Here is a 26628-nt window from a genome sequence, read left to right on the forward strand (position 1 = left end):
GTGGCCCCTGGTTCTTTTGTCAATTACCTTAAATCTGTGTCCTCTAGTTACCGATCCTTCTACCACTGGAAACAGTTTCTCCTTATTTACTGTATCAAAACCCTTTATGAGTTTGAACACTTCTATCAAATCTCCCCTTAACCTTCTCTGCTCTGATGAGAACAACCCCAGTTTCTCTAGTCTGTACAAGTAATTAAAGTCTTTCATCCTTGGTACCATTCTAGTAAATCTCTTCTGCACCCTCTTTATGTCCTTGATATCCTTCCTAAAGTGTGGTGCCCAGAATTGGACACAATATTCCAGCTGGGGCTAATCAGTGTTTTATAAAGGTTTAACATAACTTCCTTGCTTTTGCGCTCTGTGCCTCTATTTATAAAACCGAGGATCCCTTATGCTTTTTTAACAGTCTTCTCAACTTGTCCAGCCACCTTCAAAGACTTGAATACGACACCCCCAAGTGTTTCTGTTCCTGCACTCCCTTCAAAATTGTACCATTTAGTTTATATTGCCTCTCCTCATTTGGTTGAGGTACCAGAGGAGTCACTGCCCTCAGGCAAGGAACGGAAAAATTTGGCTGTCGGATAAACATCTTGCCCTTCCCCCCCCTTCACTGCCCAGAGACAGATGTTTTCACAGAGAAAGTAGTCAGACACAGTAGAATGGAGACTGCAGTGGAAGCATGTGTTTAGCTATAGCTTTTTCGAACAGCCAGCCTGTGCAGATCGTACAGAATCTTACTTGGTTTACTTCATTGTGTCTGCAGCTGTTGGAGAAACATAAGGAGGACAAGCAGACAACAGTAGCTTTATGGCACTGGTCTTTCTCACTTCAGGGAAAGGTAAGAGACAGTGTGAGCTAAACTTCAATTTCACATCTAGACTTTCATAAATATTCCTGGCGGTGCGATTCAATCTAATTTTCTCCATCACACTTGAAACATGGGCTGTAATCAGAAGGTACATGAACATGGCAAGTGACACCACTAGTCTAAAATCATGAGTTTCTACCTGCCCTTCAACTGTGTTCCAATGGGACTATTGTAGGACTCAGTAACCCAGTGCGGGTAAATACTGATCAGTCGGATCATGGAGCAAGTTGTACTGGAACAAAGCTGATTATTATTGATAACCTTCAGGCAAGACATGAACTCCCCATTTGCAATAGTGAACGATAGGAAAATGAGCATATTTGGATCCTGTTTCCCACTGTAATTAATACCAGTCCAAAAAAACCATCTTTCAAAAAGCACTTTTCAGTATGTTTATAAAAGTTGGAAGTGCCAGACAGATCTCTGGACAATGAACAGAGGTAGCAACAGTGCCTGGTTAATGGCAACCACTTGCTGTACCAGTGTTGCATTGGTTTTACCAGCTCTTCCCAGTAGTATGGATGATCTACAAGTATTCAAAGTTCTGGGAGAAAAAAACATTGAAACTGCTCGTCCCCCAACCTAAACATTTTTAGTCTCTCAGACTGTTGAATACTTGTAGTGGAGGCACCATATTGTTGAGCATTGGTAAGACTTTTGTATTACTGAGGTGAGGAGGATCACGAACTCCTGGAGCAGTTGGGGTGCTGCTGGCCACCCTCTTGGCTGCTGCCTTCTCCCTGCTGTTTGTGAAATCACTTAATATGAGTTTCCCTTTTAGTCTTCTCCTTTCAAGGTAGAACAACCTAAGTTCTCCCAGTTTCTCTTTATAACTTCCTTGTCCCTCTTGATCCCTCAGAGGTTTTGATAGAGTTGAATGCACCATGCTCCCACATTGCCCCTCTGTTGTCCAGCTCTGTGGTCCTACTCCTATCTATCCAAATTTAGCCAGTGACAACTTCTCTTCCCACCCCTGCACGTCATCTCTGGAGTCCCCCAAAGATCTATCCTGGCCCCCTGCTCTTCCTCGCTACCTGCTAACCCTCAGTGACATCATTCGCAGACAGAGGGTCAGCTTCAGTATGTATGCTGATGACACCCAGTTCTACCTCTCCACCACCTCTCTCGATCCCACAACTTTCTCTGTTCCATTGGACTGCCTGTCTCACATTAAGTCATGGATGAGTCAATTGAACATTGGGGAAACCATAGACTTTGTTTTCAACCCCCTGGATAAACTCTGCCTCATTGCCACTGACTTCATCCCCTCCCGGTTACACACGCTGACTGAACCAGGCTGTGCAAAACCTTTGTGTCCTGTTGGATCCAAACCCCACTTCCTATCCATTAACAAGACCGCTTATTTCCACCTTTGTTGCTTTACTCACTTTGACGCCTGCCTCAATCCTTCCACCACAGAAACCCTTATACATGCTCCTGTCATCTCTAGACTTGATTAATCCACTGACCTGCTTGCCAGCCTCCCATTGACCACTCTTCATAAACTTCAACTTGTACAAAACTCAGCTGTCCGTATCCTGTCCCAGTGTAAAATGAGCTGCTGATTTGCTGTGAGCCCTTTTCGCACTACTGGTGAAGAGCAATTTCACATTCCGTGTTCTAGATGAGGCCTAACCAAGATCTTGTACAGGGACAGTACAGTGCTTTTTGTTTTATATTGGATCGTCCTAGAAACATATTTGCCTTTGCTAGAGCCTCACACCGTGAACCTTTTGAGATTCATAGAACCATAGAAAGTTACGGCACAGAAGGAGGCCATTCGGTCCATCATGTCCGTGCCTGCTGAAAAGAGCTATCCAGCCTAATCCCACTTTCCAGCACTTGGTCCGTAGCCCTGCAGGTTGCGACACTTCAAGTGCATACCCAAGTACTTTTTAAATGAGTTGAGGGTTTCTGCCTCTACCACCCTTTCAAGCAGTGAGTTCCAGACCCCCACCACCCTCTGGGTGAAAAAATTTCTCTGCAGCTTCCCTCTAATCCTTCTACCAATTACTTTAAATCTATGCCCCCACGTCACTGACCCCTCTGCTAAGGGAAATAGGTCCTCCCTATCCACTCTATCTAGTCCAGTCATAATTTTATATACCTCAATTAAATCTCCCCTCAGCCTCCTTTGTTCCAAAGAAAACAACCCTAGCCTATCCAATCTTTTCTCATAGCTAAAATTCTCCAGCCCTGACAACATCCTCGTAAATCTCCTCTGTACCCTCTCTAGTGCAATCACATCTTTCCTGTAATGTGGTGACCAGAACTGTACACAGTACTCCAGCTGTGGCGTAACCACTGTTTTATACAGTTCTAGCATAACCGTACTGCTCTTATGTCCTATGGCTCGGCTAATAAAGGAAAGTATCCCGCCTGCCTTTTTAACCACCTTATCTACCTGTCCTGCTACCTTCAGGGATCTGTGGACATGCACTCCAAGGTCCCTTTGTTCCTCTACACCTCAGTATCCTCCCATTTATTGTGTACTCCCTTGCCTCGTTTGTCTTCCCCAAATGCATTACCTCACACTTCTCTGGATTGAATTCCATTTTCCACTTTTCTGCAGTCTACAGCTTTCCTCCTCACTACCAACCACACAGCCAATTTTTGTATCATCTGCAAACTTCTTGATCAAGCCCCCAACATTCAAGTCCAAATCATTAATATGTACCACAAAAAGCAAGGGACCTGTTACTGAGCCTTGCGGAACCCCACTGGAAACAGCCTTCCAGTCGCAAAAACACCGTTCAACCATTACCCTTTACTTCCTGCCACTGAGCCAATTTTGGATCCAACTAGCCTCTTTCCCTTGGATCCCATGGGGTTTTACTTTTTTGACCAGTCTGCCATGTGGGACCTTGTTAAAAGCCTTGCTAAAATCCATGTAGACTATATCAAACGTTTTGCCCTCATCGACCCTCCTTGTTACCTCCTCAAAAAGTCAGACACGACCTTCCCTTAACAAATCCATGCTGACTGTCCTTGATTACTCTGTGCCTTTCTAAATGATGATTTATCTTGTCCCTGAGAATTGATTCTAATAATTTGTCCACCACCGAGGTTAGACTGGCTGGCCTATAATTACTCTTTCTCCCTTTTTAAACAACGGTATGACATTAGCAGTCCTCCAATCCGCTGGCACCACACTTATAGCCAGGGAGGATTGGAAAATGATGTATGTAATATAACACCTCATTCCTGCTCAACAGTCTTTAGTTTGGAACCCTGCATATTATACATATGGGTGGCATTAGCTCTCCCACTTGCATAACACTACATTTAGCCATATTAAATGACATCTGTTAGATGCAGGCCCATTCCCCCATCGCATCTCGATATGATTGTAGTCATTTTTCTCATCCAATGTCCTAACACCCACACAAACCTTTATCATCTGCGAACTTGATGAGAATTCTTCCAGCGCCTTCATCCAGATAGTGAAGAATAACGGTCCTAACAATGATCCCTGCAGGACTCCATTAGTAACTGGTCTCCACAGAGAACCACTAACATTAATAATAACCTTCTGCCTTTGAGAATGCAACCAGTTCCTTAGCCATCCCAAGATCTGCCTGCCAATTCCACAGGACTCTTGTCTTATAAAGTAGCCTATTATGTGGCACCTTGTCAAAAGCTTTTTGAAAATCCAAGCATACAATGTCAACTGTGATGCTTCTGAGATGTGAAGGCTGTGATGCCATGCTTTGAAATGCGATACCATTTGAAAGGTGATGTGACAGATGCATGCCAAATGCAGGACTTTTAATTACATAGATAAACTTACTTTCTCTTAATCTTCTGCCTGTAACTGCTAATTAGATCCAGTATTTCTCTTGAGTAACTGTGTGCATGATAACTGTTGGCTTTCTTGTGTTGGAACATCTCCTCTGTCAGATGTTTTTGGGATCCTTTCCCCTCCCCATCTAGTTTACATCATTCTCAATAGCTTTCGTAGTGCTCTTTGCAAGCCTTATAGTTCCTGCTGTTTTATTCTGAAAACCATCTGTTACTAATGAAAGTGGCATCATTGTTTTTCACCAGTTAGCCAGCCACTTACTTGCATCTTCAACTTTCTTGGTGAACCTTCTTTGTCAAACTTAGTGAGCATACTGGAGGACATATCTTATATCTTTTTATTGTTAAGCTTTGAGGTGATTCTCACATTTTTTTTGAAGACCATGTGTGGTTCCACCCCTACATGGGCTATCACCACTGGCTGTCTTCCAGCCCCTTCTGTAGTATTTCTAACCTCTTTCACTGTTCACTGCTCTAGCTACAACTCTAACTCACCATTGTTTAGGTGTTGCCTTTGTGACACACGTAACTATCCACCCTTTGTCCTTATCCTAACTCTCTTTGGCTTTATGGTTACCTCTTCCTCTATGACCAGGTCTGTTTCTGCATTATGGGCTCGTGTCTATTCCTTGTTGTGTAACTTCACCGGCCTCTGACTCAGACAGAACTTCTCTGCTAATACCTAGTCCCTACTCGGCAATTTGTTTACTCATTTAAATTACTGCCTAAATCACCTGAGTACTTTGCTACAGTCATTTCTACAATGGTAGCAAGTGACCTCCTCAACACCCTTTCCCCCACGTCTAACAGAAACTTTGAATGATATTAATGTCAGCCAGGTTAAAATGCACTACTGCTCAGATGCATTTAAGATCTGACCACTGCCATCTTTACCAGTGAAACAATATCAGCTATTCCATTTTTAAAATCTGTATATATCTTTAACAATTCAGATTTAAATGAATGGCCCATATATGTCCAACTCAATATTAAGACTGATATTTTTGCCTTTCCCCTTTCCAAGTTGTGATACTTCTGCACATTCTCCCAGGTGCTTGCAGTGGTCAACCTGCAATGCACGACAGTGCACTAATTGCCTATCACAAGTTTATGCCACCCCCCTCCGTCCCCTCCCCCTCCCCCCAACCCCTGGCCCCAGTGCAAGAAGTTCATTGTGTTTATCAAATGGGCTGTCAATCGTGACCTCTGTGTCTTGATCAGTTCTTAATTTTTACCTTCTGCCAATTTGGAAAGTTTTGCGCACTCCAAAGCTGGCAGAACATTGATTGTACCGGTTAAGTGGCAATATAACTGCTTGCGAAGTGTGAAAGGATCATTATTACAAGTGCATCATAATTAGTCAGTTTCTTTCACTCCTGTTAATTGATTTATTGTGTGAAGTAATTCACAGAAAAATCTGGCACATCCATCATTATGAATTCCATCTCCTAAAACCAATAAAAACAGGACAAATTAACTTTTATTCAGAAAAACAGAGGAAAATGTGTTCCTCAGTTGCTGCATAATAATTTGGGAACTGACAGACACGATAACCTAATCTCACAGCATTTACATCTTGGCATCAGTAGTGGGCTTGATGGGCAATATGGCCTTTCTCTTGTTCCGTGTTTTCATATGTTCTTATTAGGTAGATTGCCTATGGTCTGCTAAAGAAGTGGGCTTGATTGGTCAAATGCTCCTTTTTGCATTTCATGCTTTCCTATGTACTATATATTTATGACATTTTAAAAAAAAAATGCACTCCAACTATAAAAGAGCAGGTCCTCGGTGTGTGGTACTGAGCTGCAGAGACCAGAAGGTCCCAGGTTTGATCCTCGGCTTTTGCTGAATTAGCTGATTTCAGCTGCGAATCAGGTAGGGCTTCTGCCCCTGATTGCTATCCAGTGACTGCTGCTGGTAGTGGATGTTGGGTGAGCTCAGATCGGAGTTCGTGCTGATGCCCTCCAATGGCGTAACAGCTTGTTAACACATTAATAATGGCCATTTGGGAAAGGACTGCCAGTGCCTGTAGAACTACATTAGCAGGAGTCACCATCACTACATAGAGAAATGGAGCCTTTTTGTGTCAGTGTCTGTATCTAATTTCCAGCACTCCCATGTTAGGTTTGGCATTTGCACTGTCCCAACATTACCCTAAATCTCGACCTCCTTACAGTACTAGTCTGACTTTTCTGTTTCCCTACAACCTCCACTTTGAGTAAGTTGTCCATTTAACTGCTGAATTCTGGCTCATTTTGTGTTGTGGGCACGTGCCTGCTAGGAGCTGTATTGGGGTTGCCCAAAATTCTTTACATATATCTCCACTTTAGTGTGTAAATGGACATTGTGTTGGGTAAAATTTGCATTTGAATCTGATATGCATGGCTTCAAAATCCATCCCTCGTTAATCTTTGTCCAGTTTTCAGAGCTGGTAGGTAGTGGACAAAATGGCTACCACATCTCCTGAGCGCTCCCACAGCGCACAGCCAGCTTTTACCCCATACTGTTCACTCTCCTCACCCACTCAACTGCCACCACCATTTCTCTTGGCATCTGAACAGGGATGGGCTTTAGAAATTCTGCGCATTTCTTTATGACAAAGAAAATAAATTCAGTAAGGTTGCACATTTTGTTTTTGTATTTTTTTTAAAAGATGTAATTTTTAAGGTCAGTTCCTGCACAGTGGCCAAGATGAATAGGGATATAAAAAAACCTATTATGTCGAGACTGCAAACCAACAATGGAAGCGGCTGGTGGATTCACCTGGGATTCAGGAGTTCTTGTTCGATGTTCATGGCTCTGAGCTGAGTCAGGCTTTCGATCAAGATTTGCATTGGATTTGGGCCAATTCAGAGTACATGCAGAGTTTTGGGATTGAGGTTCAGTTTAGTGTGGCAGAGCAGTGTGTAAAATTAGTACGCATTTTTAAAGCCTGTTTGCTATACTTAAAGAACATTGGTACCTTTATTGGCATCAAAGAGAGACTTATAATCCATTTGTCTTGTGCTGGATCAGAAGGATCCTCTCCCCTGGAGGGGAGAAAGAATTGTTTTCAATCAATCTGTGCCATCAGTCCTATTGGGGTTAGATTTTTAAAAAATATCTGATTTATACATGAAAGCTCTCAAGTGAAAGATCAATTCATGCCACTTCACATTGACAGTAATCCCATCATTTACTGGCAATCTCTAATGCTAGTAATGAAGTACTGCCATAGTAGAGCTTTTATCTTTGATACTGAGCATTTTAATACTGTCAGTTCCTGGGCCAGTATCCCGCAGACCCTGTTTCATCACCGAAATGAGGAACCTGAAGTAGTCCTCTGCCTATAGTTAAGGCTTTTAGTCTCTCCAGCCTCTTTCCTCTTTCAGGTGTTCGATGCCTGGCTTATGTACATACAGGAGCGGCACAGAAAAAAGGTACGCATTGCGAAAGCAGTGGAAAGCTATCGCAGTCACCTTCTAAGGATGGGAGTGGCTGCAATTCTCCAGTACACCTCTGACATGATGCAGTTTCGCAGACAAAGTGCAGCCGAGCATCATGTGAAAGTAAGTCAGTCTGAAACAGAGCGCTGTCTTCAAATTCTCATAGTTTTCACCTGTGAGTATCACTGAATTTTTGGCACCTTTAAGCGATGCCATCTTGCAGATGTTGGTACTGTTTCTTTATCTGGTATAACTGTTGCACCACCATGAGAGAGATCTCTTCAGAAAAGCTGAATGGAGCTTTTTCTTATCTCTGGCACTTGTCATCATCAAGCAGTCCCAGGTAAGTTGATGAAGCTCCTTCTATTCTGCCCCAAACTCAGAAGACTTCTCGTTTACCCCCTGCTGGCCCACAAACAAGCTGCGCCTGTCTGATATTTCCTACTGATGCACCAACCATTGCTGTGGTCTCTTAGCATGAGATTGCCAAATTAGGGGCAGTTTTGTGCTGTGACCGCCCTCCCAATCCCACCACTAATGTCTTGTAAAGACAGACAGAGAGCAATGCAGTCAAGGTCTCCTGGGGACCCCTGCAAGCACAATAGCGAAGAAAGGAGAACCACGTGCAGAAGAACTTTGCTTGAGACATCCCACGACAATACATAATCTTCTCAGCTTGGATGATTTTCTGTAGTCATCCAACCCAAGCAGATTGCTGAGGACAGGCTGATTGATAGAAGGGGAACAGACATAATCCTGCAAGTGCCAATAGGATGTAGTCACTATGGTGAGCCAAAATAGTGGTATCTTGTTCTCAGTAAAGTTGCCAGAGACTCTGTGAACCTTGTTCTGTTGGTAAAGCTCACTAAGCACAAAATAGATACTCTAAAGATTGAGCAATATATTAATGATAATATGTGCCGCCTAATTCTGCTTTCATCGCTCTTCAATCCCATCTCCCCAGACTGCTTACAGCCTCCATCAGGTGGTCCATCGCTGTGCTATGATTTGGAAGCAAAGAGCGCTCTGCAAGAGAGAGGGGCCGAAGCACAGGTTCACTGCTGTAATGCCAAAAAAAAACGTGGCTTTCAAGCTTCCAATCGCTGAGGTTTGCAAAGAGAAAGAAATCAGTACGAAAACTGGGATCTTGAACAGTGAATCTAGGAAAAAGGTTCTAAAGGCTGCACCAAATCCAATCAGATATGATGGCTTACCAGCAATGTTGGCTGGTGGAGACATGAAATTCACCAGCTTGTAAGTGAACTGATTATATTTTTATCTGTGTGATAAGGCCATTGATTCAAAGTTGTCACAGCAACAGTCACTCATAACTGTGAGGACTTATTGCTACTGAGCAGGGCTGAAATGGCCATGAGATGAGAGTGTGTGGGGAAACCTAAAGATTACAAAGAGAGACTTCCTACAAACTTTTGAAAAGCTATCCTAACTGCTTTGCCAATCTAGCAAAAATGGATTCAAACTCTTTTTGGGAAGTGAGGAGGTCGGGCACCCCTGATATAGCAACATCATGTATGAGGTTGTATAAAGTATTGTCCGGACCCCATCTAGTGTACTAATGTTTAGTTCCAGTCACCTAATATAGGAAAGATGTTAGTACCTGTGAGAGTACAGAGGTGGGCATTCAATATGATTTTGGTTTTGGATATTCTAGACTGTTTCCGCTAAACCAAATCGGGACCAAATCTTGCAGAGAGGGTATACAGCGTAGTGGGGTGAGATTTACACCAATACACGGGCGAATGTAAAAATTTAAAAGGGGCAACTTTAAGAGAATGAGGGCAGAACTTAAAACAACTTAATGCGTGGTGCAGGTATTTTCCATTGGCTAATCCATTTTAATGCATTCCAATCTATCCCATGGACTTGGACCTTATATATTTGCCTAATAGTGTCAAATGCCTTCCTGAAATCCAAGCAGATAACATCTATTGTCTCTCCTCCATCAGGAATGTTGAAATGCACCAAGGAAATACTATGGCTAGGTGGCTAGATGGATAATAGATGATAGATAAGGGAATGTTTATGGGTGTTTTTTATATGGACTCCCAGAAGGCATTAGATGAGATTCCACACAAGAGACTGTTAGCAAAAATGAAAGCACATGGAATTGGAGGCAATCTTTTGACATGGGTAGGGAATTGGTGAGGAGGTGGGAGACAGAGAGCAGGGATAATGCAATTAGCAGGATGTGACTAGTGGTGTCCTCCAGGGATCTGTACTGGGGCCTCAGCTTTTCACTATATTTATCAATGACTTAGGTGAAGGAATAGAGAGCCGTATATCTAAGTTTGCTGATAACACGAAGTTATGTGGCACAGTAGATGGGAGCAGAAAGTTGCAAAGGGACATTGACAGATTAAGTGAGAAGTCAAAACTGTGGCAGGTAGAGTTCATTGTGGGGAAGTGCGAGGTCATCCACTTTGGTGGTCAGAACTATGGCACATGAAATTCAATGCAGTGCAAGGTGTTGGGGGAAAAACTATTGCAGGAACGTATCCAATGAAAGGTGTTAAACTAGCTAGGGGAGAGACTAAAAAAAATCTGGCAGAGATAGTAGACTAGATGATAGCCATATACATTCACTGTGGAATAGCAATCAATAATCATCGCTGGGTCAAAATCCTGGAACTCCCTACCTAACAGCACAGTGGGAGAACCTTCACCACACGGACTGCAGTGGTTCAAGAAGGTGGCTCACCACCACCTTCTCGGGGGCAATTAAGGATTGGCGAATAAATGCTGGCCTTGCCAGCGACACCCACATCCCATGAACAAATTTTTAAAAAAAATAAACCTTACAGAACGCTGCGCTACATTGCCAAATCAGTAACGTATAAGGAAGCTGTATCGTGCACTGGTCAGGCTGCATCTTTTGATTATTGCATTCAGTTCTGAACAATGAGGCATAAGGTAGACACTCAAGCCCCGGAAATGGTGCAGAAAAGGTTCACAAAGACTGATTCCTAAGGTCAGAAAGCTTAGTAATATGGAAGGATTAGAAAAATTCAGACTCTTAGCCTTGAAGAGAGGCAGCAAATGAGAGGGGACCTTCTAAAAAGAAAGACAGACTTGCATTTATATAGCACCTTTCGCAACCTCAGGGCACCCCAAAGTGCTTTACAGCCAACAAAGTACTTTTTTGTATTGTAGTCACTGTTGTAATGAAGGAAACACGGCAGCCAATTTGCACACAGCAAGGTCCCACAAACAACAATGAGATAATGACCAGATAATCTGTTTTGGTGATGTTGATTGAGAGATAATTATTGGCGAGGACACTGGAGAGAACTCCCCTGCTCTGCTTAGAAATAGCACCATGGGATTTTTTTACATCCATCTGAAGACAGATGGGGCTTTGGTTTAACTTCTCATCCGAAAAACGGCACCTCCAACAGTGCAGCACTCCCTCAGAACTGCACTGAAGTGTCAGCCTAGATTGTGCGCTCAAGTCTCTGGAGTCTGACTTGAATCCATAACCTTCTGACTCAGGCGAGAATGCTACCAACTGAGCCACAGCTGACACCTAGAGATATATTAGATACTAAATGGAATAGGAAAGGTTAACCATGAGCACCCTTTCAAGTTAAACATGACAGAAGGACAAGAGGACATTTTCAAAATTGTGGGGATTGATGAAGTTGATTCAGAAAAGTTCACTAAGGTGCAGGTTCGTATACCAGGCGACAGAAGAAATTAGGGGCATGAAGGGAAGTGGAATGTTTTCACCCAAAGGGTAGTCGAGTTGTGGAATCAGTTACCAGGGAAGGCCAGTGAAGCAGACACTGGGTTCAAGATACAAAAAAGGTATGTTTCTGGAGAGAGAAGGTTTGAGGGATATGGTGAGAGAGTGGGTGGGTTTGGTTGGGCCTAATGACCTTTTTCTGCTCCTAAAACTCTTAGAAGAATTTCTGACAGGATGCAGACAGACCTCATTTTGTGGAGCGTTATCACCAGGACTTTTATGAAAGTTGAATGTTATTTGTTATAGGTCCAGGTCAAGTCAGCACTTTAGCTTTGTGACCATCTGACTATTTGCCAACATTTCTATCAATACGCAAGTATGTTCTGTAATGTCCTGTGTGTGCATGTGTTGCATGTTTATTGTGCACATAAGAACATAAGAAATAGAGCAGATCATACGGCCCCTCGAGCCTGCTCCACCAATCAATAATATCATGGCTGATCTACCTGAAATCCACTTTCCCGCCCTATCCCCAAATCCCTTGATTCCCTTAGTGTCCAAAAATCCATTGATCTCAGTCTTGAATATACTCAACGACTGAGCATCCACAGCCCTCTGGGGTAGAGAATTCCAAAGATTCACAACCTTCTGAGTGAAGAAATTCCTCCTCATCTCAGTCTTAAATGGCCGACTCCTTATCCTGAGACTATGCCCCCTAGTTTTAGACTCTCCAGTCAAGGGAAACAACCTCTCAGCATCTACACTGTCAAGCCCTCAAAGAATTTTATACGTTTCAATGAGATCACCTCTCATTCTTCTAAGCTCCAGAGAATATAGGCCCAATCTGTTCAATCTCTCCTAATAGGACAGCCCTTTCATCCCAGGAATCAATCTAGTGAACCTTCATTGCACTCCCTCTAAGGCAAATATATCCTTCCTTAGCTAAGGAGACCAAAACTGTACACAGCGTTCCAGGTGTGGTCTCGCCAGACCCCTATATAATTGCAGCAAGACCTCCTTACTTTTATACTCCAAACCCCTTGCAATAAAGGCTAACATACCATTTGCCTTCTTAATTGCTTGCTGTGCTTGCATGTTAACTTTCTGTGATTTGTGTACAAGGACACCCAAATCCCTCTGACTACCAACATTTCTTAGTCTCCCACCTTTTAAAAAATATTCTGCTTTTCTATTCTTCCTACCAAAGGGGGTAATTTCACATTTCCCCACATTATACTCCATCTGCCACCTTCTTGCCCACTCAGTTAACCTGTGCAGCCTCTTTCTGTCCTCCTCACAGCTTACTTTCCCACCTAGCTTTGTATTGTCAGCAAATCTGGAATCATTACACTTGGTCCCCTCATCTAAGTCATTGATATATATTGTAAACAGCTGAGGCCCAAGCACTGATCCTTGTGGCACCCCACTAGTTTCAACCTGCCAACCCGAAAATGACCCGTTTATTCCTGCTCTCTGTTTTCTGTCCTTTAACCAATCCTCAATCCATGCTAATAAATTACCCCCAATCCCATGAGCCCTAATCTTGTGTAACAACCTCTTGTGTGGCACCTTATCGAATGCCTTTTGAAAATCCAAATATACTACATCCACTGGTTCCCCCTTATCTTTCCAGCTAGTTACATCCTCAAAAAACTCTAATAGATTTGTCAAACATGAATACCCTTTCATAAAACCGTGTTGACTCTGCCTAATCATATTGTGATTTTCTAAGTGCCCTGTTACTACGTCCTTAACAATAGATTCTAGCATTTTCCCTACTACTGATGTCAGGCTAACTGGCCTATAGTTCACTGTTTTCTCTCTCCCTCCTTTCTTGACTAGCAGGGTTACATTTGCTACCTTCCAATCCATGGGGACCGTTCTAGAATCTAGGGAATTCTGGAGGATCAAGACCAATGCATCCACTATCTCTGCAGCCACCACTTTTAAAACCCAAAGATGTAGGCCATCAGGTCCAGGGGATTTATCGGCTTTTAGTCCCATTAATTTCTCCAGTAGTTTTTATTTACTAATCATAATTATTTTAAGTTCCTCGCTCTCATTAGACCCCTGGTTCCCCACATCTCCTGTGTGTTTTTTGCACCTAATGCACACCTCCTAGAGGCAAGTTTAGATTGATAGTGAAAGTCGAGGAGCAGGCTGCCCTCTCTCCCAGTCAGAGATGGTGAAAGAAGACCTATAAAAGAGGAAGGGGAGAAAAATAGCTTTTTAAAAGATTGTCTTGCCCCCCCCCGCCCCAATAAAAAGTCAGAAATAACAGTTGGTTAATTGGCAACACATGGGTGGGGCAGCAAGTTGGCACTCCATGTGGTACAGAAACTGTGGTCACCTCATCCTGGCGTTCTTGCAAATCCCTCATTGGGTGGACCAGCAACAGCGTTGGCACAGGGTTGGGATGGGCTGAGCGCAGAGGGTGTTCTGAAAGATTCAGAAGGAAGGAACTTAATCGCAAAAGATATGAAGGAAAGAATATGGCAACCATCTCCCTTTTGAAGATTAATTCAGTCCTCCATTGTATCAATAGACACCTTGCTCGTCAGGACAGATTACAGCCAAGAAGACCAGAGTTCCTGTTAGAATCATTGCAAAAGAAGGATCTTCTGGCCAGAATCAGCAACAGGTATGAATATCTATGGGAAGAACAGCCTGATGTCATTGTTCTATGATAAGGGGTATTCACTAATTCATCTAGAAGCACAAACATGAGGAATGACTTCCTTGTGGACATCTATCAAGAATCTACTGTAAAGCAACTCCGTGTACTAAATATTTTACACCAGATCTCTCCTTACCCTCCCTCTGAATTCACATTCCCCTCTATATACTCATCCCCGGCCCCTTCCTCTTCCTTCCATTTCCTGCTCCCTTTCCCGTTCCCTTCCCTTCCCATCATCCTTCAGTTCCCATCCCCCCTCCCCCCCCCCCAATTTTGCTTCCCCTCCAACTTCTCCCCTCTGTCTAATTCCCCCTCTCCCTCTTCCCCTTTTCATTTCTGCCTCCATCCCTCCCCTTTCCTCAGCAGCTCTACTGAGAGTAAAATTTGGACTGGCCCGTATGGTGTTTGAGCAAGAATTAATTAATAAGGATATGGGAGCATTAATTAATAAGGAGGTGGTGGCATTAATTAAAAGATTTTTAATTAATCCCTCCACCATATTCATCCAAAAAAGCAGACAGCAGAATTCAAGCCTTGCTTCTCCCCCCGTCCCATTTCACCCAGTTTTGGACTTTGACACTGACCTACATTGGCTCCTCGTCCGGCAATGCCTCGATTTTAAAATTCTCATTCTTGTTTTCAAATACCTCCATGGCCTCACCCCTCCCTATTTCTGTAATCTCCTCCAGCCCTACAACTCTCCGCGACCTCTCTGCTCCTCCAATTCTGGCTTCTTGTGCATCCCCAATTTTAATCGTTCCACCATTGGCAGCCGTGCCTTCAGCTGCCTCGGCCCTAAGCTCTGGAATTCCTTCCCTAAACCTCTCTGCTTCTTTCTCCTCCTTTAAGACGCTCCTTAAAATCTACCTCTTTAACCAAGCTTTGTGGTCACCCGTCCTAATATCGCCTTATGTGGCTCAAATTTTGTTTGATAATCGCTCCTGTGAAGCGCCTTGGGACGCTATATAAATGCAAATTGTTGTTGAGTGTCATAGGTGTGAGGGAGGGGCCCTTTTCTGAGTGCCATTATTTTATGAACTTTAAGGAAGAGCTTAAAAGAAAATGATTTATTATTTAGACTTGCTGCTGTGATTAATGCTGCTGACACCCTCGCAATGCATTGAAGGCTTTTAAAACATTTCTTTAAACTGAGCACTGTTGATCTGATGGGCTTTGTTTTGAGACTGAGTCACTGCGTAATTGTACTCTTTGATGTTCGTCATTTTTAGTCCTTGTTTCAGCCTTTCACAGCAAGATTGTTTTGATATGCCCAAGCATTTCTAGCTTGTGTGCTTTGCTACAGACAACAGCATTTCCCTCATCCTCCCACAATGACAATCCACATGAGGTAGATCAAATTGAATAACTGCCCTGCATCAATGAGCTGTAGGAATTCAATCTGGATCGGTGTCATTATCAGATTTAGGGGCTTCCATTTTGCTTGCAGTTGAAAAAACAATGTGTAAATGTGAGTGTATATACGTATGTATGACCCTTATAATAGCTTCACCAAGTGGTCATTCTTCATGCATGAGCCTAGACGGTGAATGCCAGCAGGATATTTGACCACAGAGGGCATCACCATCAAGCCTGATGCTGCTCTCGTCTGATATCCCCACATGTACTTTCCAGTAAAGGTCAGTGGTTAGTAATCAGACAAGGGGAATCCCTTCACCAGCTCAAGAGCCCTGAGGCCAATTGTAACAATTTAAAGATTGACCTAGCTGAGATCTAACTCAGGACAGACCTGGATCAAACCCAGGACCTACTAGTTAGTGTGGCTTAGCACAGCAGTCTGTGAGTACCTTTACCCACTCGGCTATTGGAAAAACCTATATCTATTACTTGATTGAAATTATAGATTATTTTCAGGTCCATTGGTTTATGGTGATTGAATAAGTGAAATTCTGTTTTTATCACATGGGATTCAGGGCTATTTACCTGTATTTTGGGGATTGTATTTTGCGATTCTGTCCATTTTTCCATTTTAAAAACCTGAAATCAGTGATTTTGGTTATTTCTCATGATGAACTTTGTTCATGCCTGGAGGCTGCAGTGGACCACTCTACATGCTTCTCTGTTCGCCCAACACCATGTGCACTGTCCTGTATTAGGAGGTCACTCTATGATCTACTCCTGACCTTATTCACATTCCTTGTCATAAATTTTGGTGTCAGCTTTGTGTCACCTCTGAGTCAGAAGATTGTGGGTTCAAGCCCCAATCCAGAGATCTGAGAGAAAGAAACAAAGAACTTGCATTTATATAGCACCATTCAGACTTTGGGATGTCCCTAAGTGCTTTACAGCCAATTAAGTACTTTTGAAGTGTAGTTCAAGTCTCTGGAGTGGGACCTGAGCCCACAGCCTTCTAACTTTGAGGCATGAGTGCTACCACTGAGCCAAGGCTTACACCGCTTGAGCACATAATCTAGGCTGGTACTGAGGGAGTGTTGCACTGTCGGAGGTGCCATCTTTCGGATGACACTTTAAACCGAGGCCATGTCTGCCCTCTCAGGCAGATGTAAATAATCCCATGGCACTATTCGAAGAAAAGCACGGGAGTTCTCCCAGTGTCCTGGCCAATATTTATCCCTCAATTAACAGATTATCTGCTCATTTATCTTATTGCTGTTTGTGGGAACTTGCTGTGAGCAGTTTGGTGCCATGTTTCTCTACATTACAACGCTGGCTGTGATGCACTTTGAGATGTCTTGAGGTTGTGAAAGGTACCTTTCTTTTCCTTCCATTTGTGAATATTTTTGACTTCCACGTGCTTGAATTCAGTGTATTACTCATTATGGTCTTTCACTTGGTCCATGATACAATGTATTTGTTTTCCTGATATTCTTCCCTCCTTTCCAGTGGGGATAGTCAACAATTGCTGGCCACATCCCAAGTACCACACACAAGTCGGCATTCACCCTGTGTGAGCTTAGACTGAGTTTTGGCAGGCTATTTGACTATGAAAGGCATCGCAACTGCGTTAGGTTTAGGGTTGCATTGGGGTACTTGCCCAACGTTCACCACCGCGCACTTACCTGCAGGGGCCACTGATTAACAATCAGAAATAAGAACCCCCAGTTTATTTTTTCTCCTCGCTAACCTAGGGATGCTGGTGCTCATTGTAGCATTCCTACTGCCTTTCTGCCTGAGATCAGCTAACTTAACTCAGTACATACAGGGAATCATACCTGGAAGCTTCTGTTTTAATGGCCCGAGTGCAGCAGACAGACAATGTCTTTTCTTAGGTGCTAGTACTGAAGGTCTGACTTGTTTATGTACTGTATGAGAGCTGTACAGTATTGGATGGAAATAACACCATTATGTGGTACAAAGTGTCCCAAGTTTCATTAGATCTACGATTTTGTAAACTAGATACCTGTTTGGTAGGTGACATTGCTTGATCAGGAAGTGACCCATCGTACCAGCACCGTGGTATTGCAGCTTCTCCCTGAAGAAGATACAATTGAACAGCTTCCCCCAGTTCTCAGCTGGAAAATGCACTGTGCTGTACAGAGCAGGAAGTCACAGTTCAGATGACCAGTCTGAGTTAGCTAATCTCGAGGAGCGCCCTGGGGTACCCATTGGGTTGGGGGGGGGAATAAATCAGTCAGGGTTCCCACTCCTGATGGCTGCCCAGCGACTCCTGGTGGAAAGTGCCAGTGTGTGGATGTGAAAGTTGATGTGGGGAACAAGATCGGGTTGTCTGTGATGCCCCTTGGTGAGTAGCCCACTGACACTCGCTATTTATGTCAGGTCACAGGGAGACCGAGAGAGAGAATAAGCAAATAAAATCAAAGCCTTTTAAGCTGGGGCACTCCCGTCAGCAAGAGAGAGCAGTGCTGGGGGAGGAATCGGCACAGTTTGCTCATATCTGGAGTAAGGAAGGTTTAGGATACATGAGATCTCAGAGTAAGAAGGGAAGAGAATAACTTCCAAAAAAAAAGTAGAAAATAAATGTAGGTGTCTGTCCACTGCTAGCAGAAAGAAGAGCAATCACCCTGCCTAAAGATTGTAAATTGCTTCTTACTGACACTTCTCCAGTGTGTGCTGCTTTCCTAGTGTCCTGGATTTAATCTAGTTTAACAGTCTGTGAACCATGAGTTTAATCACCTTCAATCATTGTCTTTGAAATGTCAATATAAACATTGGGGTTTTCTCTTCTTTTCTGAAGTTGCTGACTTGGTAGAGTGCGATTCCGGTGGGCATTGACTCGCGGTGGGGTTAGGGCTACAGTAGGTGTGAACTTTTGTTGGGGTTAGGGCTACAGTAGGTGTGAACTCTTGTTGGGGTTAGGGCTACAGTAGGTGTGTACTCCTGGTGCAGTTAGGGCTACAGTAGGTGTGTACTCCTGGTGCAGTTAGGGCTACAGTAGGTGTGTACTCCTGGTGCAGTTAGGGATAATGTAGGCATGGACTCCTGGTGGAGTTAGGGCTACAGTAGGTGTGTACTCCTGGTGGAGTTCGGGCTACAGTAGGTGTGTACTCCTGGTGTAGTTAGGGCTACAGTAGGTGTGGACTCCTGGTGCAGTTAGGGCTACAGTAGGTGTGTACTCCTGGTGCAGTTAGGGCTACAGTAGGTGTGTACTCCTGGTGCAGTTAGGGATAATGTGGGCATGGACTCCTGGTGGAGTTAGGGCTACAGTAGGTGTGTACTCCTGGTGGAGTTAGGGCTACAGTAGGTGTGTACTCCTGGTGCAGTTAGGGCTACAGTAGGTGTGTACTCCTGGTGCAGTTAGGGATAATGTAGGCATGGACTCCTGGTGCAGTTAGGGATAATGTAGGCATGGACTCCTGGTGGAGTTAGGGCTACAGTAGGTGTGTACTCCTGGTGCAGTTAGGGCTACAGTAGGTGTGTACTCCTGGTGCAGTTAGGGATAATGTAGGCATGGACTCCTGGTGTAGTTAGGGCTACAGTAGGTGTGGACTCCTGGTGGAGTTAGGGCTACAGTAGGTGTGTACTCCTGGTGCAGTTAGGGATAATGTGGGCATGGACTTCTGGTGGAGTTAGGGCTACAGTAGGTGTGGACTCCTGGTGGAGTTAGGGCTACAGTAGGTGTGTACTCCTGGTGTAGTTAGGGCTACAGTAGGTGTGGACTCCTGGTGGAGTTAGGGCTACAGTAGGTGTGGACTCCTGGTGGAGTTAGGGCTACAGTAGGTGTGTACTCCTGGTGTAGTTAGGGCTACAGTAGGTGTGGACTCCTGGTGGAGTTAGGGCTACAGTAGGTGTGTACTCCTGGTGTAGTTAGGGCTACAGTAGGTGTGGACTCCTGGTGGAGTTAGGGCTACAGTAGGTGTGGACTCCTGGTGGAGTTAGGGATAATGTGGGCATGGACTTCTGGTGGAGTTAGGGCTACAGTAGGTATGGACTCCTGGTGGAGTTAGGGCTACAGTAGGTGTGTACTCCTGGTGTAGTTAGGGCTACAGTAGGTGTGGACTCCTGGTGGAGTTAGGGCTACAGTAGGCATGGACTCCTGGTGGAGTTAGGGTGACAGTAGGTGTGGACTCCTGGTGGAGTTAGGGCTACAGTAGGCATGGACTCCTGGTGGAGTTAGGGTGACAGTAGGTGTGGACTCCTGGTGGAGTTAGGGCTACAGTAGGCATGGACTCCTGGTGGAGTTAGGGCTACAGTAGGTGTGGACTCCTGGTGGAGTTAGGGCTACAGTAGGTGTGTACTCCTGGTGGAGTTAGGGCTACAGTAGGTGTGGACTCCTGGTGGAGTTAGGGCTACAGTAGGTGTGTACTCCTGGTGTAGTTAGGGCTACAGTAGGTGTGTACTCCTGGTGGAGTTAGGGCTACAGTAGGTGTGGACTTCTGGTGGAGTTAGGGCTACAGTAGGTGTGGACTCCTGGTGTAGTTAGGGCTACAGTAGGTGTGGACTCCTGGTGGAGTTAGGGCTACAGTAGGTGTGGACTTCTGGTGGAGTTAGGGCTACAGTAGGTGTGGACTCCTGGTGTAGTTAGGGCTACAGTAGGTGTGGACTCCTGGTGGAGTTAGGGCTACAGTAGGCATGGACTCCTGGTGGAGTTAGGGCTACAGTAGGTGTGGACTCCTGGTGGAGTTAGGCATGGACTCCTGGTGGAGTTAGGGCTACAGTAGGCGTGGACTCCTGGTGGAGTTAGGGCTACAGTAGGCGTGGACTCCTGGTGGAGTTAGGACGACAGTAGGTGTGGAGTTCGAGCTACAGTAGGTGTGGACTCCTGGTGGAGTTAGGGCTAATGCAGGCGCTGACTATTTATACCATTCAGTTCCAGCATTGACAGTGGCTTCCAGTTGCTAGTTGTTGATGTCATTTCCAGATTAATGTTGAAATATTGAATTATTAGCACACCACTAATCATTTATAGTCAAGTCTTTTTTTTTGTTTTAGAGCCAGTGCTTTGAGTCTGGACTCCACAAAGTCAACTACGATTGATCGGTCTTTAGCCAAAATGGAGACTGCAACACAAACCAAACCCCTGAACGTAAGAGGTCACACCAATCTAAGTGACCATTCTGAGAATGATGCCACTGATGTTGCTTCCTGCCAACCATTATGTACTTCAGAAACAGCAGAAAAACTACCAATTGTGCCACCAGAGGCCCCCTTTCCCAGCGCCTCCTTTGTTCTGTCGAGGACAGCCGTGGATAACCAGCAGGAGCAGCCGGTGCCAAAGGAACTCCTCCTGCCCCCGTCGGCATTCCTGTTGCTTGGAAAGGAGAAAGTGAACGTAAGCCACTGTTCTTCATCTGTGTGTTTTCTTCCTCCCCCCTTCTGAAGATGCTGATTCTTGGGGTCAGCTCCCACAGGCACCAGGTTCTCTCTGATATCTCGTCTTGGTGTCCGTTCCATATGTGCGAGTTTGGACACTAAAGCCTGGGTAGCTGACGATTTTCCTCCCCGTTCGCTTAAATGGATGGAAACTAGCAGGCTGAGTGCTAAAGTGGTAAACACTGGTCTCAGTCTCTATTGGCACAGGAACTCTCCTCCATAGGGAGAATAATGAACATAAATCTACGTCTTACCATAATGTGACTCAGTACATTGGAGCAGTAACTCTCTGCGGTGAAAAGTAGTAAATGTGAGCTTGTATATTTGACCGTCAGTTGCACCTTCTATGCATTTTATCAGCAAAATGGGAGTTTTTATTTGAGAGATTGAGACTGTGTAAGGGCTTGAGGTCAGCTTCCATACATACCTCTCTTCTACTCTGCTAGATTCCACGACTGGCATCGTGCTGTCCGATATCAAGTGTTGGATGAGCTGGAGCCTCCTTTCGTTAAACGTCAACAGGACCAAAGCCGGCCCATTAGCCTCCCCGGCAGAATCTTTTTGCCTCAGACACTGATTCTGTCTCCCTCGCTGGCTGTTCACTCAGACAGAATCTGTGGGGTATAGCCTGCCCTACCCTACCACACCTCTGGTCCATCACCAAGAATGCTAATTTCCAGCTCCAGAGCATCAACTGCCTGCCTTACCTCACCACTGCTGAAACACTCATTCACGCCATCATCACCTCAAGGATCAATTTCTGCAGTGCTCTCCTGGCCCGCCTCCCAAACCCCCCTGTTCATAAACTGCAACTCACTCAGAGCTCCACGGCTCGGTTCAGTTCCTAAAGCACACCTCCAGCAGTCCTGGGCAACCGCCATCAGTTCCATGATTTCAAAGTCCTTGTCTTCAAAACCCTTCATGGTCTCGTTTCCCCCGCCCCCCACCCCCGCCCACCTCTGCAGTTTTCTCAAAAAATTCAACCACTGTTTCCCTCCTGATTGCTATCAGTGACTTCTATTGGAATGTGTGCACGTGTGGACATCAGGTGAATTCAGCAGGGTGCTTGACTGTGATGCCCCTACAGTTAAATAGTCTGCTCACACTCACTCTTGGCTCTCATGTGGAGATGAGGTATCAGAGGGTGCCTGGTACTTGTAGAAACGGACTCCAGGAAATACCAGAGCCTTCAGAGCAGGAGGGAATAACAATGTACCCTCTCTTCCTGGATCAAATAAAGGAAAGCTGTACGTTGATTACAACTATTTGTAAAAATTTTTTTAAAAGCAATACAGGTGCAGATTACATATTCATGGCAGGCTCCCATAATGACTCAACATGGTTTGGGTTCATTGGTAGCAATCTTGCTGTCAGAAGGTTGTGGGTTCAAGTCCACTGCAGAGCTACACGTGGTTAATGCATTTCTGATCAATAAATAAAGAATGAGTAATAGACTCCGTTGTTGGACATGTGATGTCAGTACTCATATTTATGCGTTGGTAAAATGGTAAGGTGAAAAGCAGCGTGTGTGTAATCTTTGATCGCTGTGTGTGCTTTACTTCTTTGGTTGCTGCTTATTGGTTGTTTGCTAAAGTGCAGTGTGACACTGGTGAAAGCACATTGCACCATTGAACCACGTTGTACAGAGAGGAGAGGTGTCACCGAGGTCAGCTTGACCAATCGGAAAAACTGCTTCAGGCCAGCAGAAGAAAACAAGCCCAAGCAATAGTGCGGAGGGAGAGGCGGGCGTGGGAGGCGGGTGGGGAGGGGGAGGGGGAGGCGGGTGTGGAGGGATAGGCGAGGGGGTGGGTGTGGAGGGATAGGCGAGGGGGTGGGTGTGGAGGGAGAGGCGGGGTGCGGGTGGAAGGAGAGCGGTGGGGGGGGTCTGATGTATATCATTGTGCGAGTCAACGTCCTCAGTAATCACTCTGACAATTAAATGAAAGCACTGTCTGCCTTTTCAGGTGGATGTAGAAGCAATCAGCAGGGAGAGTCGACTTGGCCTGGGATCCTGCACCTTACCTCTGTTCAGTTCCCCTGCTGGAAATATTACGGGTGATTGGGGGGGTTGATTTCGGGTATGGAAGGGTTGTCTTATGAGGAAAGATTGAACAGGTTGGGTCTATACTCATTGGAGTTTAGAAGAATGAGAGGAGATCTTATTGAAACATACAAGATTCTGAGGGTAGATGCTGAGAGGATGTTACCCCTCATGGGGGAATCTAAAATTAGGGGGCATAGTCTCAGAATAAGGGTTCGCCCGTTTAAGACGGAAGTGAGGAGGAATTTCTTTTCCCAGAGAGTCGTGAATCTTTGGAATTCTTTACCCCAAGAAGCTGTGGAGGCTGAGTCATTGAATACATTCAAGGCTGAGTTGGACAAATTTTTGATCAGCAAGGGAGTGGAGTTGAGGTCAAAATCAGATCAGCCATGATCTCATCAAATGGCGGAGCAGGCTCGAGGGGCCGAATGGTCTACTCCTGCTCCTATCTCTTATGGTCTTATGGGTGGGGGATCGAATGACTCGATCGGGCTGGGCCGTGATGCCTCTGTGGTCAAGGCTCACAAACAAGGTAACTGAGATTAAGCGGCACCCATAGAACTGTACCTCAACAAGGAATCGATGCCTTAAGGATAGGAAGGGAGAAAATAGGGAAAAAACAAACCTGACCTCAGTGCACTTATCTTTGTACATCAAGTGGTAGTTCTTGTGGTTTTACCAGTGAACCATCTATCTGCAGGCGCACCCCAGGGCTTTGTAACTATACAGTTTTTTCTCTTTTGCACGTTGGCAGTGAGTTTGATTATATCTGGAAAAGGTAATCTGTGAGGGTCTCGTAAAGCAAATTGTTCTCAAATACACTGTTAGTGTAAGCATTCCTAGTAAATCAAGGTAATATCCAGAAAGGGCCAAGGGGTCCTGTCATGCTGGACATGCGATCTATGGAGCACCATTATTGGATCAACCTATTTACTCCACTGTGACCACCAGGATCCATTAATAGAGTCCTGAATGTTGGAGTCTGAGTGAAGTTCTTGGTCGGAATTGTAGGTCAGACACAGCTCAAGGTAATTCATTGTGAAGTGTTTTGGGACATTTCTGAGAGAAATGATAAGGGACTGTATAAATACGAGATCTTTCTGTTTGGATCTGTGGAGGAGGAGCAAGGGAAGTGGATCTAACTGAATGGTCCTTCTTTGGTTTTAGACAAACGAGGATCTGACCAGGCACAGTGGCCCTGTTGGTGCTCACCAGATTCAAAAGGATGAGAGTTTTTTGAGTCGGCGGCCACACACAACTCGGCAGCTGCTCTCTCCGGACGATTTCAGAGTCAGGACAGGACGCCGCAGCCTGGACTTTCAAGACACAGGTACATGGATAACTGGCAGTAGTATTTTTAATGACTAAAACTTATTGATTTTTAGATTAGATCAGTAACTGCAAGAAGAAACTATCAACAATGTAAAGAAAAGCTGACATTGAGTCCAACACATACAATGACAACATTACAAACTGTGGCTCAGTACGATTCCAGCCGAAGTCCATCATGTGTCAGCTTGGTTCAATGGTCGCACTTTCGCCTCTGAGTCAAAAGGTTTCAAGCCCCACTCCAGGACTTGAGCGTGTAATCTGGCCTGACACTTCACCGCAGTATTGAAGGAGTGCTTCAGATGAGACGTTAAACACGAGATTTTGCCTGCCTGTTCAGGTGGATGTAAAATTTGCCGTAGTACTGTTTCAAAGTGTCCTAGCCAATGTTTATATCTCAATCAACATCACCAATACTTATTGCTGTTTGTGGGACCTTGCTGTGTGCACATTTGCTGCCACGTTTGCTGACAAAACAACAGTGACTACACTTCAAAAGTAATTGTGAAACTTTGGGACATCCTGAGGTTGTGAATGGGACTATATAAATACAAGCTTGCTTTCTTCCCTCCCTCCCTGTTGTGCTCCAACCTTGGATGTGTTGCTTTTGTATATCCACCGGGTCTGGATGGGCAGGCTCAGGGTCAGTCGTGAATTGATATATTGGAGGGGATCTCTATAGCGTTCTAAGCCCCTCCGCCCAGTACTGTACTCAAAGGTGATCCTCATCCATTTCCAAATTCTTTTGTGCAGTCCAGCTCTCCCACATTATAGAATTCTGGTTTCACTATATATCAAGCCCATATCACCACCAGATCATGCTGGCTCACTGCAATGTTCCTAATCCTCCCTCCAGAATGTCCAAGATCCCGATTGGGTACATGATTGACCAGTGCCAGTGTGAGTAGCTCTCCAACCCTAGAAGAGAAATTAGCCCAATCAGTGTTAGTGAGCCTGTAGTTGAACAAGAGCAACCCGTCCCATGACAGTCATGTTATACTTTCCCCTTTAATCTGGAACATCCAAGCTTCTTGTTTTTGTGAGCTGCTTGGGTGCCAGATATAAAGTTTAAAGTCAATATTGCCATTAATTTGCATGTATCCCAAGCTGCAAATATCACCAAACCAAATGTTTAAATTTTTTTTTAATGCTATTGGGATTATAGGCATTGTTTCTATTGCCCATCCCCAGTATTGGGGTCAACCACTTAGTGTTGGCTGGAGTCATGTGTAGACCAGACCAAGAGGGGTGGCAGGTTCCCTTCCCTGAAGGATATTAATGAACCTGTTGGGTTTTTATGACAATCCAGCAGCTTACATAGTCATTTTTCCCACAGATTTATGGAATTCCAATTTGCTATTGTGGGATTTGAACTTGCAATCTCTGGGTTGCTGGTCCAATTCCATAACCGCTGGGCTACCAAACCCATTTACGATTTATCTATCGATGAGGCAAAAGTACTAAGAACAGCCCTTCCCAAACCTCCAGATCCACAAAGTTCAAACTGAAGAAGCCAGCAGATGAGAAGTACAAAAGTGCGATTAGAACTGAATTACCTGGGCTTCATAGGCTGGATTACCAGGGCCTCGCGGTTATAATGGCCCATGGAGAGTTTTGATACCCCTGGTTGAGGGCTTTTACACAGTGACTGGAATGGACTTGTGTACTAATGCTTTGGCTCCTGTTTTTCTTTGAATTAAAGGAAGCAGAATGAATTATGAAGCTGCTGAACTAGAGAAATTAGAGCCTCACAGATCTGTCAGCTCCACATCAGTGTTGGCCCATCACTCTATTCTTGTGTATTCTGTACGATCGGTGTTGCTGAAAACCATAAAATGGTGCAGGTCCTGGGTCTTTCTGTGATGTGGGACTGTGTGTCACTGCCTATCTAACTAAGCGTGTTTCCATATCGGTTCCAAGCACGGGGTTTCCTGGAACCAATCAAGCTAGTCTTTACTGCTAGGGTGTGCAGAATACACGTCGTTGCAAAGAATGAAAACCGTACAGTGTAGGTAATGTCATTGTTTGCTGTGA

General features: G+C 44.7%; 1 protein-coding gene across 2 annotated transcripts in view; it reads left to right on the forward strand.

Moving 5' to 3' along the window:
* sfi1 (SFI1 centrin binding protein) overlaps positions 1–26628 on the forward strand; it is a 126785-nt gene that overhangs the window by 93805 nt on the left and 6352 nt on the right. The window contains exons 25-30 of one of the 2 annotated variants that reach the window (XM_068005502.1): positions 764–838; positions 8041–8217; positions 9059–9348; positions 14343–14438; positions 20844–21183; positions 24433–24595. In XM_068005502.1, the coding sequence (XP_067861603.1) occupies positions 764–838; positions 8041–8217; positions 9059–9348; positions 14343–14438; positions 20844–21183; positions 24433–24595 (1141 nt within the window). The remainder of the gene's footprint in view (positions 1–763; positions 839–8040; positions 8218–9058; positions 9349–14342; positions 14439–20843; positions 21184–24432; positions 24596–26628) is intronic. The other variant, XM_068005504.1, reaches the window with a different exon arrangement.

Source organism: Heptranchias perlo, chromosome 25 (assembly GCF_035084215.1).
Source record: "Heptranchias perlo isolate sHepPer1 chromosome 25, sHepPer1.hap1, whole genome shotgun sequence".
NCBI classification, from domain to species: domain Eukaryota; kingdom Metazoa; phylum Chordata; class Chondrichthyes; order Hexanchiformes; family Hexanchidae; genus Heptranchias; species Heptranchias perlo.